Source organism: Schistocerca cancellata, chromosome 10, assembly GCF_023864275.1.
Source record: "Schistocerca cancellata isolate TAMUIC-IGC-003103 chromosome 10, iqSchCanc2.1, whole genome shotgun sequence".
NCBI classification, from domain to species: domain Eukaryota; kingdom Metazoa; phylum Arthropoda; class Insecta; order Orthoptera; family Acrididae; genus Schistocerca; species Schistocerca cancellata.
Window position 1 is genome coordinate 139,191,688 of NC_064635.1, and position 18,708 is coordinate 139,210,395.

At 44.2% G+C, this 18,708-nt stretch overlaps 1 protein-coding gene across 1 annotated transcript in view; it reads left to right on the forward strand.

Annotated features, from left to right (window-relative positions):
- LOC126106512 (cytochrome P450 4C1-like) overlaps positions 1–18,708 on the forward strand; it is a 130,594-nt gene that overhangs the window by 36,358 nt on the left and 75,528 nt on the right. Inside the window, exon 2 of the mRNA XM_049912836.1 lies at positions 6,309–6,558. Within this exon, the coding sequence (XP_049768793.1) occupies positions 6,344–6,558 (215 nt within the window). The 5' untranslated portion in view covers positions 6,309–6,343. The remainder of the gene's footprint in view (positions 1–6,308; positions 6,559–18,708) is intronic.

Genomic DNA, 18,708 nt, shown 5'->3' on the forward strand with positions numbered 1-18,708 from the left:
AGTGTTCAAGGGTGCACGTCTTCCCTCAGTTTTGAAATTCAGGAAGAAGCTGTTTAGGCAGTAATGGCACATTTAGCCACCAAGTTGAAATATTTAAAAAATAGTTGGAAGACTGTTTTGGTTCCGTTTTATTGTCCATTGGGCACATTGCAGTTGGCAAAGAGTGAAGGTACGGAAGTGCGCGTCATTTTAGTTAACTAATTTCACTGCTGTGTTTGTTGTAGAAGCCTGGTTATACTCTGTGCATTGGTTCCCGTGCTAGCACGGGATTGTTTGTAATTTCTGGCTGCCTGGGGCGCGTTTGACCACTCTTGTCCTAGCGACGGAATGGTTGTACCAGAATTTTTCGTGATTAAAATTTCTAGAAAGACTTTATTCTGCTTCGTATTTTTTAATGTTACTGGAACTATTTATAAATGATTAGAAGTTTCTATTAATGCCAGTGTATAATTGTACATTTGCTATTAATCTGTTTTCTAAACTCTAATTTAAGGCATTGTTTAAAAGATGATTCCTGCTTTTCTCGCAAGGTGGTGTGTAGATGTTTGTTGACGATAAAAATTTCTGGCAGTAACTTGATGTTACGGACAGAGGTCCCGTGAAAGCTGTGTACTTTTACGAGGTCTTATGTGGTTTGACATACAAGCAGTTAAAGTAAACTTTGCTTTTTTATTCAAAGAAGGGAAAAAGATATGCCGTAGGCTAATAGTTTTCGTTGCTTATTTTATTACCTTTTACAGTATTGTTAATATTACTGTTATTTGGTACGTTGTTTGCTTTAAATAAATGTATTTATTGAGCTGAAGTTTTACTTATGTGTAGCTTAAGTACCAAGGAATGAAAGATTTATTGTAATAAAGGCTATGTTAGTAAATCCAATACCGCGAGAGAAGGTTCAGCAGCATTCACCGAGGGAACCCAGTTAATGGGTTTTAAATGAGCGTCCGCTTCGTGTCGTAATACTCTAAGGCTACTGCGGAACAATGGCATCTGTTAGTCTTTCATGGTTTTCCTGACGACTAAGACGTGTTGCAACAAGGCTTCGTTGGTTCGAGGTTCATGACAGTGAATCTATTTTGATGTCTAGGCCACCAGATTCGCCTGCTCTAAGCCCGATGAAACTTCTCTGCGATACAATCAGACGCAATCTTCGAGCACACAGACCACTGGCCCATAACTACGTCACCTGCCAGTGGCGTATCGCTCCACACAGCTCCGGAAACTTGCCAAAGATATGTCTATACCTCTGACTGAAGCTCTGTGCGACAGACGCTGTTCATTTATGTAATGAAATGAAGCACCTGTAGCCGTCCTTTCGATGTTATTTATTACACAGGTCAAGGCAAAAGTCTGGATATATGTGTACCAAAGTTGAACGGTGCGGCGTGTCTGCAGCTATGGGCACGACGTATAGGAGCGGTGGCGACAGCGGCGGCCATCCTGAAATCCGCCATCTTGAATCTGGAGCACGTGTTCCAAATGGGTAGGGGGTCATGTAGCACATCATTTTCAACTGCTTCTTTCTAAGGAATTCACATATGAACTTATGTAGGAGATTTTTTTTTTTTTTTTTTTTTTTGGTCATCAGTCTACTGACTGGTTTGATGCGGCCCACCACGAATTCCTTTCCTGTGCTAACCTCTTCATCTCAGAGTAGCACTTCCAACCTACGTCCTCAATTATTTGCTTGACGTATTCCAATCTCTGTCTTCCTCTACAGTTTTTGCCCTCTACAGCTCCCTCTAGTACCATGGAAGTCATTCCCTCATGTCTTAGCAGATGACCTATCATCCTGTCCCTTCTCCTTATCAGTGTTTTCCACATATTCCTTTCCTCTCCGATTCTGCGTAGAACCTCCTCATTTCTTACCTTATCAGTCCACCTAATTTTCAACATTCGTCTATAGCACCACATCTCAAATGCTTCGATTCTCTTCTGTTCCGGTTTTCCCACAGTCCATGTTTCACTACCATACAATGCTGTACTCCAGACGTACATCCTCAGAAATTTCTTCCTCAAATTAAGGCCGGTATTTGATATTAGTAGACTTCTCTTGGCCATAAATGCCTTTTTTGCCATAGAGAGTCTGCTTTTGATGTCCTCCTTGCTCCGTCCGTCATTGGTTATTTTACTGCCTAGGTAGCAGGATACCTTAACTTCATTGACTTCGTGACCATCAATCCTGATGTTAAGTTTCACGCTGTTCTCATTTCTACTGCTTCTAATTACCTTCGTCTTTCTCCGATTTACTCTCAAACCATTCTATGTACTCATTAGACAATTCATTCCGTTCAGCAGATTATTTAATTCTTCTTCACTTTCACTCAGGATAGCAATGTCATCAGCGAATCGTATCATTGATATCCTTTCACCTTGTATTTTAATTCCACTCCTGAACCTTTCTTTTATTTCCATCATTGCTTCCTCGATGTACAGATTGAAGAGTAGGGGCGAAAGGCTACAGCCTTGTCTTACACCCTTCTTAATACGAGCATTTCGTTCTTGATCGTCCACTCTTATTATTCTCTCTTGGTTGTTGTACATATTGTATATGACCCGTCTCTCCCTATAGCTTACCCCTACTTTTTTCAGATTCTCGAACAGCTTGCACCATTTTATATTGTCGAACGCTTTTTCCAGGTCGACAAATCCTATGAAAGTGTCTTGATTTTTCTTTAGCCTTGCTTCCATTATTAGCCGTAACGTCAGAATTGCCTCTCTTGTCCCTTTGCCTTTTCTAAAGCCAAACTGATCGTCACCTAGCGCATTCTCAATTTTCTTTTCCATTCTTCTGTATATTATTCTTGTAAGCAGCTTCGATGCATGAGCTGTTAAGCTGATTGTGCGATAATTCGCGCACTTGTCAGCTCTTGCCGTCTTCGGAATTGTGTGGATGATGCTTTTCCGAAAGTCAGATGGTATATCGCCAGACTCATATATTCTACACACCAACGTGAATAGTCGTTTTGTTGCCACTTTCCCCAATGATTTTAGAAATTCTGATGGAATGTTATCTATCCCTTCTACCTTATTTGACCGTAAGTCCTCCAAAGCTCTTTTAAATTCCGATTCAAATACTGGATCCCCTATCTCTTCTAAATCGACTCCTGTTTCTTCTTCTATCACATCAGACAAATCTTCACCCTCATAGAGGCTTTCAATGTATTCTTTCCACCTGTCTGCTCTCTCCTCTGCATTTAACAATGGAATTCCCGTTGCACTCTTAAGGTTACCACCGTTGCTTTTAATGTCACCAAAGGTTGTTTTCACTTTCCTGTATGCTGAGCCTGTCCTTCCGACAATCATATCTTTTTCGATGTCTTCACATTTTTTCCTGCAGCCATTTCGTCTTAGCTTCCCAGCACTTCCTATTTATTTCATTCCTCAGCGACTTATATTTCTGTATTCCTGATTATGTTTGTACTTCCTCCTTTCATCAATCAACTGAAGTATTTCTTCTGTTACTCATGGTTTCTTCGCAGCTACCTTCTTTGTACCTATGTTTTCCTTCCCAACTTGTGTGATGGCCCTTTTTAGAGATGTCCATTCCTCTTCAACTGTACTGCCTACTGCGCTATTTCTTATTGCTGTATCTATAGCGTTAGAGAATTTCAAACGTATCTCGTCATTCCTAAGTACTTCCGTATCCCACTTCTTTGCGTATTGATTCTTCCTGACTAATGTCTTGAACTTCAGCCTACTCTTCATCACTACTATATTGTGATCTGCTCCCTGGTACGCCTTACAATCCAGTATCTGATTTCGGAATCTCTGTCTGACTATTATGTTACCTAATTGAAATTTTCCCGTATCTCCCGGTCTTTTCCAAGTATACATCCTCCTCTTGTGATTCTTGAACAGGGTATTCGCTATTACTAGCTGAAACTTGTTACAGAACTCAATTAATGTTTCTCCTCTTTCATTCCTTGTCCCAAGCCCATATTCTCCTGTAACCTTTTCTTCTACTCCTTCCCCTACAACTGCATTCCAGTCGCCCATGACTATTAGATTTTCGTTCCCGTTTCAATACTTCATTACCCTTTTAATATCCTCATACTCTTTCTCTATCTGTTCATCTTCAGCTTGCGACGTCGGCATGTATACCTGAACTATCGTTGTCGGTGTTGGTCTGCTGTCGATTCTGATTAGAACAACCCGGTCACTGAACTGTTCACAGTAACACACCCTCTGCCCTACCTTCCTATTCATAACGAATCCTACACCTGTTATACCATTTTCTGCTGCTGTTGATGTAGGAGTTATGACCTGTTAAATTTTAAGACACCTGTCAGAGTTGACGTTACAGAATATGCCTAATGCAACCTCCATTGCGCCCGACACACAATCGTAGTTATTTTTGCCAGTCCTGCTGCACATGCCGCAGGATCTGTGGGTCAACTGAGGCACACGCCTACTCAATGGATCGCCAGAGATGATCTACACTATTGATTTTTACTTCATACGCAGTTGATTTCAAATGTTCCCGCAAATAAAAGTCAAGAGATGCAAGATCATGGGACTCTTCCACAGAACCCCTCCTAGCTATCAAGTGACCTCCTGTTCATCCAGAAACTGTCTCAGTGGTATTGTAGGGAGGTGCACCATCTTGTTGAAGAAGGTTAGGAACTCACCCTGCCGACTGAACAAAATTGGAAAAACTTAATCACGTAGCATGTTAAGATACCTCCCTCCATTCAATTTTCCATCAATAAACACCAGATCCACGAATCTTAGGTCCCAAATCCCACATCAAACTATCACTTTTCACCACCAATACATTTACAGGGAGCCACTCACAAGTGGTTTGCATCCAGCCAGTAATGATGATTCTGTTTGTTTGCTTCTTCTTTCACATAAAAATTAGCTTTGTCACTGAACAACACCGTATGAAGTTTGGATTACTGTTACACTGATCCAAAGCCCATTATGCTAACAGCACGTGTTGATCGGGGTCATACTCCGAGAGATGATGTTGCAGCTGCAATTTTTATGGGTGCCATTGCTGTGTGTGAAACACACGCAGGATTGTACGGTGACTGAACCAGCTATTGCTCATAACCGGCGCGTACTGTGATGTAGATTTTTCACAAACGATGCCACAATTGCTGATGCAGTCTCCTCGTCAGTGGCTATTCTTGGGCGTCCATTGCGTAGTTTGTCCATCACAGAACCTGTTGCACGAAATTTGTCCTATAACTTGGCAACTGCCCTATGAAAAATGTTATTTCTCTCAGGATGCCGGGTACTGAAGTCAGCAAAAGTCACTCTGCTACTTCGTCCACCACTCATTAACACAATTTCGATGCATACCTGCTGTGTAAGTGCCACTGTGGATCACCTGCAACGATAAACAGAATTGATCACTTCCTTGCTATTTCAAAGATTAACAGATCATAGCTCCTATACAAACAAAGATATCCTAAAACAGATTTCACACGTATCTTCCTGAGATAGAGGCAGTTCAAAATGTTGTATCATGTGACCCCCTTCCCATGTGAAACGCGTAACCCAAATCCAAGATGGCGGATTTCAAGATGTTCGCCGCTGTCACCATAGCTCCTATAAGTTGCTCCAAACAGACACCTCATACCAGACACCACAATGATTCCTCACACTGTTCGAATTTTATACTCATGGATCCAGACTTTTGCCTCACCCTGTGTAGCAACCAGTTTTGCTGACACAGTGCATCATCTCCAGGCCTTAACTGACGCTGATAGGGTGAACTCCAATCATATACACAATCCCATCAGTGGCCAACATTTGTGAACTGGCTTCCATAGGCTACTGTAACAGCGATGTTGTGTCTCAAACACCAGCCACCAACATCACTGTTTCAGTAGCCTAGGGAAGTCAGTTCATAGATGTTGGCCACTGATGGGATTGTGTATATGATTGGAGTTCACCCTCTCAGCGTCAGTTACGGCCTGAAGATGATGCACTGAGTCACCAAAACTGGTTGCTACGTGATAAATAACATCAAAAGGACAGCTGCAGGTGTGTCATTTCATTACATACATTACCTACAAAAGATGTGTCGAACCCAGATGACATGGAACAGCCACTGTACTACGCTCCCCAAGTGGACCAGCACACTATAAATCAGCAGGTCATCATGTTTTGGCTAATCAGTGTATCGTGTGACCCATATGGCTTTATTCACAAAAACATTTTCCATATGAACGCAACAGCTTCAAAACCCCAATATTGTTGTTTGAAACATGTAGTATTTACCATTCTTTCTGAACTACCCTGTGTACAGCACTGACAACCACTCAATGTGTGACCAGCTGTGCTTCTGACTGTAGGTAGATTATTGACAGCCGTCGGTAGCTCCTGGGCCATGGCGTGGTGGCTGTGGCTGTTGGTGCACGTGGTGGTGTGGTGCTGCGCCGGCGTGGTGGTGGTGCTGTGGAGGCTGTGGGCCACCAGAGCGCAAATAGACGCTCCGGGGCCACCCACACTGCCCATCATCGGGAACATCCTGCAGTTCCGTGAGCTACCACTGACGCTCCGCAAGCTACGAGACCTCCACGACCAATACGGAGACTTGACTAGGTGAGCTGGGAGAGTGGTTAGCCATAACATAACACACAGAGACAAATCATGCTGCCTGATCTTCGAAATAAACAGTGTAATTGTGGACGATGTGTACTTTTGCACAAGTTGAAGCATTAGAGAACTACGGGTGTGACGTCCCCTTAGAAAAAACTTTATAAATAGTGCTGGTAAACCTCTTACGTTATTTGATTTTCAAACAGCTGAGCAAAAGTGAACATACTCAGACATTTCTCTATTTACTTATTCTGATTAACACTAAACTGACACACAATATTTTTAGCGCAACGCAATCTGACTTTTAATAATCCCTACAAAAGAATGGCCCTGACTGACAATAACCTATACCTTTCATAATCACTTGCCTCACAAAAATCTTCGTTACTCGAACTACAGCAATACAGAGAGCGCCAATACAGCCAGCTAAATAAAAGATTCTAACTACTGAAGGCATTAACTACTGATAGGCATATTTAGCAAATTAAAGATTTTGATAGAGAACAAACAATGTATTTACCTTAATAATGTTCAAAAGTCATATATATATATATATATATATATATATATATATATATATATATATATATATATATATATATATATATAGCAGTTTATGACATCCAATATTACAAATTTACTCTTTCTGATGGACACACGTCCAGATCATCCGCTCTCAAAATTCTGCCATCTCTCTCCCCACCTCCACCAACTGCTGGCGGCTCCCCTCCATCTGCACAACGCTACTCGCCGTTCACATCCAACTGCCCACCACTACAATAGCAAATATTCCAACAATGCCAACCAGCCACAGACTACACACAGCACAGTCAGTGATTTTCATACAGAGCTCTATGTGGCGTTACCAACATAAAAACCTAAACAGCCTGCTTACACGGGTAAAGATGATCAACTATTCTTTTCATACTAAATACGAGGGTTGTCCGTAAAATAAGGTTGGCATGGACTTGCAATCGCGAGGAACGCTGTTACATCGGGATCCTGCAACACTGGAGTGTAGCGTGGTTCTCCCCCATTTTCCGCTCCAGTGAGTTGTTTTCGACTGTCACTCTTGGCTTGGCAGCCTTTAGAGACGGAGCCCTACCCGCATCTCACCCCAGATGCGAATTACGCTCTGTGATTAGTTTTCTGTGTGCGGAAAAGACTGTGTCGGTAGACAGTCATTCCCAACTGTGTGAGGTATAAGGAGAAACACTTATGAGCGTATAACATGGGTGCAAATGGTGCAGGGAATTGAAAGACGGACGTACAGACGCCCATGACGTACAGTGTTCTGGACGGCCATCGGTTTCGCAAGAGACGACTGCGAAAGTGGAAGAAGCAATGGTGAAAGATCGATGGTACTTTGTGAGATGACCCCTGATGTCACCAGGACCAGCATTGACAAAATTTTCACACACCATTTAAGATATGCCAAGGTTTGTGCACTATTCCTCCTGGGAATGCTTACGTAAGACCACAAACGGAAACGCGTGGAAATGGACCTCGAATTTATTCAGGCCTATGCAAGTGATGGTGAGGAATTCTTAGACTCTATTGAGAATGAGGACGAGACCTGGCCACTAATAACACCGAAAACGAAGCAACAATCCCACCAGCGGGAAGACCAAGCGTCGAGGTAGCCGCGGAAGTTGAAGCAAACACTGTCTGCCGGCAGAAGTTGTGGCGAGCGTGGTTTTGGACAGGAAGCGGTTCTTGTTGTGCGAATTCTTGCCTGCCGGTACAACAATCGACGGCTTCTGTGAAACGCTGAAGAACGTTCACCGTGTGATCCAAAACAAGAGCAGAATCATACGACGGGAGTGCTTTCTCATCAGAACAACGCTCGCTCACCCGTGTCACAACAAATCTCAGGAATAAAAATTGGATGGGATACTGTCACACACACACCCTGAAACCCATAAATAGCCCAAAGAGACTTCCATCTCTTCACTGAATTGAGGAAATACCTGAGTGTGTCGCCCTTCACAACCAGAGAGGAGCGGAATGAAGAAGTTTTATGCTACCTTCGTGGGACGGTGGGAGAGTTCTACAATGCAGGCATACAGAAGATGGTACACCACATGCAAAAATGCATTTATCTCAACTGTGATTATGTCGACAACTAGGTTAGAGTCTAAGCTTCCTAAACAAATTTCATTCAATGCCAATAAACATGCTTTTTATTGTGGAAAATACCTGGGACATTGTTTTATGGACAACCCTCTTAAAATTGGAAATTGTCGTCCAGGAAAAAGAGAGGTAACCGTCAGGGGTCTGTTCTGCATCTACTGCTTTTCTTAACAATCTAAGGACAATCATAAACTTTTATCATTTAGAAAAATAAATTTCGTGATTCATTTTTAACTTATTTGCAGATGTATGTGCACAGTACTTATATATTTCGAAATCCCCACATCACAGTAATCCAGTACGCCATATTGTGACTACTCCCAACTGCATTTGGACTTGCGCCACACTGCCCCATCCGTCAAATCCGCTCTAGTTAGCCGTACCTGTCACTTCAAAATATGCGGCAGTTGTCGCTCAATGATGATTAGGTCCTGTAGAGCTATCACATTCTGAGAATGTTGTGTTTCAGACAATGTTGCAAATAGTCTCTTATATTTTGTACGTGGTTAAGACTGGATGACTCAGTGAACCAGTTGAAGAGAGACTGGGTGTCTGGGTGTTCGTGAGGGATGTGTGTCTGGAGTCCTGTCAACACTGCTGTTCTCATCTTCGAAGACGAGAGACTACCCGACATACGCGCCACGAAGATTTAGAAGGGAAATACCAACATATGGACGCCTAAATTATTCAAATGTGCGGGACCAGGTCACGGCGGAAAGAACGCCCCCAAAACATCACAAAACCACTACCGGCCTGAACTACTTCGTCCATGCACTGTGGGTTAAACATCTCATTGGAACGTCTGTGCAATGGTCGCGTTTCATCATTTGGAACGAGGGAAAATTTGCCCTCTGCAAGCCAAGAGACTTCGAACGCCAGGACAGAGATTTGATGAGGTGAACTTATGGAGTCTCCTAGAAAACTGATTACCTTGTGGGCAGGATTTGAGAACAGTGCAACAGATACACAGCCCGCCCTAGTGTTGATCCACGACATGCAGCTGTTCTGATATGTAGGTGCTAAAACAGACCAAATTTCACAAAAAAATTTAATCACTATGAAGGGGAGGAAACTTCATGTGTTGAGAAAGTATGTTATGTCACTTCACGGATTACCATATGGAGTAAAATTTACAAACAACTTATACTTATCAGTATGAAGTCGTTTCCTCTCCTGAGGCAGGCTCGTCCCCTACATTTGTAACGTGTCCTCGACATCCTGATTATTGAAACTGCTACAGAATTGATGGCCGAGGTGGTCCCACAGATGGTCGATCGGGAACAGATCTGAGGTTTTGGCTGATAATGGGGACACCTCAACATCACACAGATAGTTATTAGGGACACGTGCCATCTGTAAACGAGCATTAGCCTGTTGCAGAAGTCAGCAGAGTGCAGTCATATGGGAGCTAACACACTATTTCGTCAGCGTTCCTTCAGTAACTACCAGACATGACCTGAAGTTATTATCTATCGCTCCCCACCCCATGGAGGCAGAAGTAACACCACTTTGCCTTCCAAGACACTGCAAGAATGCAACCTCTCCCAAGCCGTCGCCATACTGGACGACGATAGTCGTTTGGAGTAATGCGTTACAACGATTCATTGCTGAACACGGTGAGATTCAATTTATCAGCAGTTCATGGTTCTAGGTCATTTCACCTTCGCAAAACGCAGACATTTGTGTCGTGCCGTTAACGGCAGCCCACGCATGGGACAGTAACTCCATAGACCACCTGCTGCTAGTCTCCTACCAGTGGCGCAAAGTGTTCCTGGCAGTCCATCACCTGTTCTCAGCTGGCACGCACAAGTATGAAGGCTTTGATGCAAGACGATCCCCCCTTGTTGTCAACAGACAAGGACGAAAGGAGCGTTAACGGCGTGTATGCCTCCACTCATATTCCCATGCGGTCCAACATCGGGCCACCGTCATATTCAAACGATACGGAAATCTGAATACTGCGCAATTCAGCCAGCTGGCCAAATGAAGACCCACTGTGAGGCCTCTTTCAAACCGTGTCAGGTGCTGATAATACATGAAAGTTGTGTGTGAGATTAAAAGTGTAGACTACTCCCACTACCAGTACTGATCAAGCCCTCATATTTTCATCATGTGCAACGTGTATAATTCTAATGCGCCAGAAAAACAAGTTGTAAACGCGATCTGGCTCGTAAATTGAATGGAAAATAAACTCACACGGACAGAAAGGGCCAGCGTATCTAATACTTGTACATTGCTGCCCTAGCATTGATTCGTAAGGTCGGTCAGCGGACTATGTTGAACATCTGTTAGCTTTTCCTTTATAGTGTCCAGACGGGCAGTGGGCCAGTTTTCTCATTTATTTAGACACGCAAAAGCAGTTTTATAACCTAAGTTTCGTTCTTATGTAGCACCATAATAATGAATGGGATTATGTAGCACAATGTCTCACAGAACCACTTGTCCTGTTTTTATCAGCATCCGAAACCTAACGCCTGAGTCGTGTAGTTAGGTCAAACAAAAAACGAGGTGGCTGCCATGCGACGTGACACAGATTCCGAGCACTGAATAACGAAGAACGGCAAGGTATTTTTAAATAAACAGCTGAAGTCAATGTGCGTTCGCGATATGCGAATACACTTCGTGAATCCCAAAAAAGTAAATAAATAGAGGTGTATATTACCTGAGTCTTGAAAGGAGGATATAAGATGAACATCAACAAAAGCAAAACGAGGATAATGGAATGTAGTCAAATTAAGTCGGGTGATGCTGAGGGAATTAGATTAGGAAATGAGACACTTAAAGTAGTAAAGGAGTTTTGCTATTTAGGGAGTAAAATAACCGATGATGGGCGAAGTAGAGAGGATATAAAATGTAGACTGGCAATGGCAAGGAAAGCGTTTTTCAAGAAGAGGAATTTGTTAACATCAAGTATAGATTTAAGTGTCAGGAAGTCATTTCTGAAAGTATTTGTATGGAGTGTAGCCATGTATGGAAGTGAAACATGTACGATAACTAGTTTGGACAAGAAGAGAATAGAAGCTTTCGAAATGTGGTGCTACAGAAGAATGCTGAAGATAAGGTGGGTAGATCACGTAACTAATGAGGAGATATTGAATAGGATTGGGGAGAAGAGAAGTTTGTGGCACAACTTGACTAGAAGAAGGGATCGGTTGGTAGGACATGTTTTGAGGCATCAAGGGATCACAAATTTAGCATTGGAGGGCAGTGTGGAGGGTAAAAATCGTAGAGGGAGACCAAGAGATGAATACACTAAGCAGATTCAGAAGGATGTAGGTTGCAGTAGATACTGGGAGATGAAGAAGCTTGCACAGGATAGAGTAGCATGGAGAGCTGCATCAAACCAGTCTCAGGACTGAAGACCACAACAACATTACCTGAGCACACATGTCACCAAATTTACAAACCAGCATAGGCCTTCAAACCTACAAATACGGGATACTTACACTCGATAAACAAACGAAACATCACGTTCGCATTTCATAATTCTTCTGCTTCATGAGGGGGTACCACTCTTGAATACAGAACAAGGTGAAGAGAGTAGATAACCGATCCGTGCCCGCAGGCCAGGATGTACAGGGTGGGTAGGTGGGGGTAAATCTGCCCCTGACGGCAGTTTCAGGGGGGGGGGGAATTAATTCTTTTTTTTTTTCTTTTTGAGTCATCAGCGTTCCGACTGGTTTGATGCGATCAGCCACGAATTCTTCTCCTGTGGCAACCTTTTCATCTCAGAGCAGCACTTGCAATCTACGTCCTATTATTTGCTGGAGGTATTCCAATCTCTGTCTTCCTCCACAGTTTTTGACCTCTACAGCTTCCTCTAGTATTATGCAAATAATTCCCTGATGTCTTAACAGGTGTCCTACCATCCTGTCAGTGTTTTCCACATTTTCATTTCCTCTCCGATTCTGCGCACGAACCTCCTCATTCCTTACCTCCTCAGTCAACCTAACTTTCAACATTCGTCTGTAGCTTTCGTTATCAACGGCAACGTCAGAATTGCCTCTCTGGTGCTTTTACCTTTTCCAAGGCCAAACTGATCATCACCTAAGTGGTGATCAATCTAAGGCTTAAACGCAGTTTTAGGTGACGTTGTGAACACGTTGCAGTCTTCGCATATTCAGGAGTTATCGAGAATGTTCCTGATCAACTCTACCATTTTTAACAATTTACCTGAGTGACGCGCCGTGTAGCATTGTTTACCATCCCTTGCTGTAACAGCTACATGGGTGTGTTTCAGGCCGGTGGATGTGGACAATTCCCCATTGCAACAGTGGGTTCAACATAAACAACTTGAAATATTACAAAATACCATGTGATACAAAATGAAATCCTCAACTATAATAATAAAAAAATTGAAGACTGAAATGCCGCGTAGGTCACAACAAAACTCAAGAGAGGAAATAGGAGTAATCGACTGAATTACAGAGCCGTATCTCTAACCTCGATTTGTAGTAGGATTTCGGAACATGTGCTGTGTTCGAAAATTATGCGTTACCTGGCAGATAACCATTTACGTCAAATAGCCAACATGGACACAGAAAATACCGTTTTTGCTAAGCACATCTAGCTCTTTATTGACATGAAATCATGTGTGCTATCGAGAGGAATCTCGACCTCATTCCATGTTTTTAGATTTCCAGATGGCTTTTGACGCCGTTGCTCACGAGCGACCTGTAATCAAATTGCATGCCTGCTTAGTATCGACTCAGTTGGGCGAATGGCTTCCCGATTTCCTTTCGCATCTCTGTTGTTTCTGATTTACATAAACGATTTAGGGGACAATCTTATAAAGTCGTCAGATGATCAAAAGAAACTGCAGAACTATTTAGACAAGATGCCTCTATGGAGCAAAAAGTGACAATGTACCCTAAATAATGAAAAGAGTTATGTCATCCACAGGAGTACCACAAGAACTTCACTAAATTTCGGCTACACGATAAATTATACAAACACAAAGGCTGTAAATTCAGCTAAATACTTAGGGATTCATAATCTGTCAAAATCATAATAAAAAATCCATAACGGATGCAAATGTAAAATGGAAGTTCCAGTCATGTTTAATTGAGTAACCAAAAATATTTTAATACATCTTCTCTCTCTATACAGACAAAGATAAATCCTCTGCGTGCTGCGCTTTGTATGTCCCGCCTTCTCTGAGGAACCACTACACAATTCATCTTAATAGTAGACTGATTTACGAGGAACCTTTGCTTTTAACATTTATAAATATTTCGTTTCAAACTAGCTTGACTCTGAAGTATGAGGCAATCACATCTATGAAAACGATGCCTTTGCCATATACCGGTGATTGGCAGAAATCCTTGGACCCAGAGCTCTGGACGGCGCAGTTTTCCATTCATGTACCGACAATTGGCGCACCCTTTCCGGTTCAGCGCTCTCAGTGTGTCCGCACCTTAACATATTCGGATGTTGCACACGTGGTCTCTATTCTTGTGGACATGTCCGGAAGAACAGACACCACACATGTAACAAAAGTGATGACGGCCAGTGATCCCTTCAGTGCAAATGTATACCAAACTCGAAGTCTTACGGAAATAATGAGTGATGGGCTAATGAGCCGGCCCACTACACTGAGGCGACAAAAGCCGTGGAATAACTCCTACTATCGTGTCGGGCCTCTTTCTGCACGTCGTAATTCAGCATCTCGACGTAACATGGACTCAACAAGTTGTCGGGAGCTCCTGCAGAATTACTGAACCATGCTGACTCTAAAGCCGTCCATGACTGCGAAAGCGTTGCCAGCGCAGGATTTTGTGCACGAAGTGACCTCTCTATTGTGGCCCGTAAATGTTCAATGGGTGGCAAAATCATTCGCTCGAATTGCCGTGAATGTTCCCCAGACAAATCGCGTACGATTGTGGCCCGGTGATAAGACCATTGTCATCCATAAACACTTTTTCATTGATTGGGAACATGAAGTCCATGAATGGTGTGCTAATAGTCTCCAAGTAGCCGAACATCACCATTTCCATTCAATGATCAGTTGGACAAGAGGACTGAGTCCATTCCATGTAAACACAGCACATTTCGTTACGGAGCCACTATCAGCTTGCACAGTGCCTTGTTCACAACTTGTATCTATGGCTTCGTGTGGTCTGCGCCACCCTCCAACCCTACCATCCAACGATTACCATTTCAAATTGGGGCTCAACTGTCCAGGTCACGGTTTACCAGTCGTCTAGGATCCAGTCGATGAGGTCATGATTCCAAGGGAGTCGCTGCAGGCGATCTCGTGCTGTTAGCAAAGGCATTCGCATCGATAATTTGCTGCCACAGCCCATTAACGCCAGATTTCGCCATAGTGTCCTAACAGATTCGTTCGACGTACGTCACAAATTGTTTTCTGCTGTTATTTCAAGCAGAGTTGCTGGTCTGTTAGCACTGACAACTCTACACAAGCAAACACTGCTGCTCTCCCTCATTAAGTGAAGACCGTCGATCACTGCATTGTCTGTGATAAGAGGTAATACCTCAAATTTGGTATTCTCGTCGCACTGTGGGTCACAGAATACTGAATTCCTTAAGGATTTCCGAAATGGAATGTCCCAAGCATCTAGCTCCAACTACCATTCTGCTTTGAAACTCTGTTAAATCTCGTTCTGTGACCATAATCATATATGAAAGCTTTCCACATTTTTTTCTTTTATTTTACACGTCCAGTTCCATAGGACCAAATTAAGGAGCAAATTTCCAAGGGCATGGAACGTGTCAGGACATGGAATTACAACATAAAAATAATAACAGATACATTGAAAAGCCAAAAAAACTATTACACCGGCCTAATATCGTGTAGGGCTTCGTTAGGCACGCAGAAGTGTCGCAACATGACGCGGCATGGGCTCGACTAATGTCTGAAGTAATGATGGAGGGAATTGACGCCATGAAGCCTGCAAGGCTGTCCGTAAATCCGAGTACGAAGGAGTGCCTATCTCTTCTGAACAGCACTTTGCAAGGCGTCCCAGATATGCTCAATAATGTCCATGTCTTGGGAGTTTGCTGGCCAGCGGCACTGTTAGAAGAGTGTTCCTGGAGCCATTCTGTAGCAATTCTGGACGTGTAAGGTACCGCAGTGTCCTGCTGGATGTCCGTCGGAATGCACAATGGACATGAGTGGATCCAGGTGATCACACAGGATGCTTACGTACGTGTGTCCTGTCAGAGTCGTATGTAGACGTATCAGGAATCCCATATCACTCCAACTGCACACGCCCCACACCATTACAGAGCCGCCACCAGCTTGAACAGTTCTCTGCTGACATGCAGAGTTCATGGATTCATGAGGTTGTTCCCATACTCGTACACGTCCATCCGCTCGATACAATTTGAAACGAGATTCGTCTCACCAGGCAACATATTTCCAGTCATCAAGAGACCAATGTCGTGTTGACGGGCCCAGGGCGAGGCATAAAGTATTGTGTCGTGTAGTTAATCGAGGATCCATGAGGGGGCCTTCGGCTCCGAAAGTCCATATGGTTCGCATGCTGATACTTTTTGATTGCTCAGTATTGTAATCTACTGCAATTTGCGAAATAGTTGCACTTCTGTCACGGTGAATTATTCTCTTCAGTCATCGTTGGTCCCGTTCTTGCAGGATCTTTTTCCGGCCACAGCGATGTAGGAGATTTGATGCTTTACTGGATTACTGATATTCACGTTATACTCGCGATGTGGTCGCACGGGAAAATTTCATCGCCTACCTCGGAGATGCTGGGTCCCATCGCTCGTGCGGTGACTACAACACCACGTTCAAACTCACTTAAATCTTGATAACCTGCCATTGTAGGAGCAGTATGCGGTGTAACAACTGCGCCAGACACTTGTCTTGTGTAGCGTTGCCAGCCGTAGCGCAGTGTTCTCCCTGTTTACATGTATCTGTATTTGAATACGCGTACCTATACCAGTGTTCTTGGAGCTTCAGTGTAAAATAAAATGTGTATGGCCGGCCGGTGTGGCCGTGCGGTTCTACGCGCTTCAGTGTGGAGCCGCGTAGCCGCTACGGTCGCAGGTTCGAATTCTGCCTCGGACATGGATGTGTGTGATGTCCTTAGGTTAGTTAGGTTTAAGTAGTTCTAAGTTCTACGGGACTGATGACCTCAGATGTTAAGTCCCATAGTGCTCAGAGCCATTTGAACCATTGAACCAAAATTTGTATGAAACCGGAAAGGAACAAACCATAAGTTTATGTTAACACACTCAACACTATCAAATAGCAATCAGCTCAATTTTTCAAGGAACTCCTCGACAATATAGAAGGAGTAACCCGTGAGGAAAATCTTCAGTTTCGATTTGAAAGCGCCTGGATTACTGGTAAGATTTTTGAATTCTTGTGGTAGTTTATTGAAAATGGATGCAGCACTATACTGAACATCGTACTGCACAAGAATCGAAGAAGTGCGAGTGAAAGCTGCTAGTTCTTGTAAATAAGCTGAATAAACGACAGTAAAGCACACACACACATACACACACACACACACACACACACACACACATATATATATATATATATATATATATATATATATATATACTCCTGGAAATAGAAATAAGAACACCGTGCATTCATTGTCACAGGAAGGGGAAACTTTATTGACACATTCCAAATACATCACATGATCACACTGACAGAACCACAGGCACATAGACACAGGCAACAGAGCATGCACAATGTCGGCACTAGTACAGTGTATATCCACCTTTCGCAGCAATGCAGGCTGCTATTCTCCCATGGAGACGATCGTAGAGATGCTGGATGTAGTCCTGTGGAACGGCTTGCCATGCCATTTCCACCTGGCGCCTCAGTTGGACCAGCGTTCGTGCTGGACGTGCACACCGCGTGAGACGACGCTTCATCCAGTCCCAAACATGCTCAATGGGGGACAGATCCGGAGATCTTGCTGGCCAGGGTAGTTGACTTACACCTTCTAGAGCACGTTGGGTGGCACGGGATACATGCGGACGTGCATTGTCCTGTTGGAACAGCAAGTTCCCTTGCCGGTCTAGGAATGGTAGAACGATGGGTTCGATGACGGTTTGGATGTACCGTGCACTATTCAGTGTCCCCTCGACGATCACCAGTGGTGTACGGCCAGTGTAGGAGATCGCTCCCCACACCATGATGCCGGGTGTTGGCCCTGTGTGCCTCGGTCGTATGCAGTCCTGATTGTGGCGCACACCTGCACGGCGCCAAACACGCATACGACCATCATTGGCACCAAGGCAGAAGCGACTCTCATCGCTGAAGACGACACGTCTCCATTCGTCCCTCCATTCACGCCTGTCGCGACACCACTGGAGGCGGGCTGCACGATGTTGGGGCGTGAGCGGAAGACGGCCTAACGGTGTGCGGGACCGTAGCCCAGCTTCATGGAGACGGTTGCGAATGGTCCTCGCCGATACCCCAGGAGCAACAGTGTCCCTAATTTGCTGGGAAGTGGCGGTGCGGTCCCCTACGGCACTGCGTAGGATCCTACGGTCTTGGCGTGCATCCGTGCGTCGCTGCGGTCCGGTCCCAGGTCGACGGGCACGTGCACCTTCCGCCGACCACTGGCGACAACATCGATGTACTGTGGAGACCTCACGCCCCACGTGTTGAGCAATTCGGCGGTACGTCCACCCGGCCTCCCGCATGCCCACTATACGCCCTCGCTCAAAGTCCGTCAACTGCACATACGGTTCACGTCCACGCTGTCGCGGCATGCTACCAGTGTTAAAGACTACGGTGGAGCTCCGTATGCCACGGCAAACTGGCTGACACTGACGGCGGCGGTGCACAAATGCTGCGCAGCTAGCGCCATTCGACGGCCAACACCGCGGTTCATGGTGTGTCCGCTGTGCCGTGCGTGTGATCTTTGCTTGTACAGCCCTCTCGCCGTGTCCGGAGCAAGTATGGTGGGTCTGACACACCGGTGTCAATGTGTTCTTTTTTCCATTTCCAGGAGTGTATATATATATATATATATATATATATATACATATATATAGCGAGAGAGAGAGGAC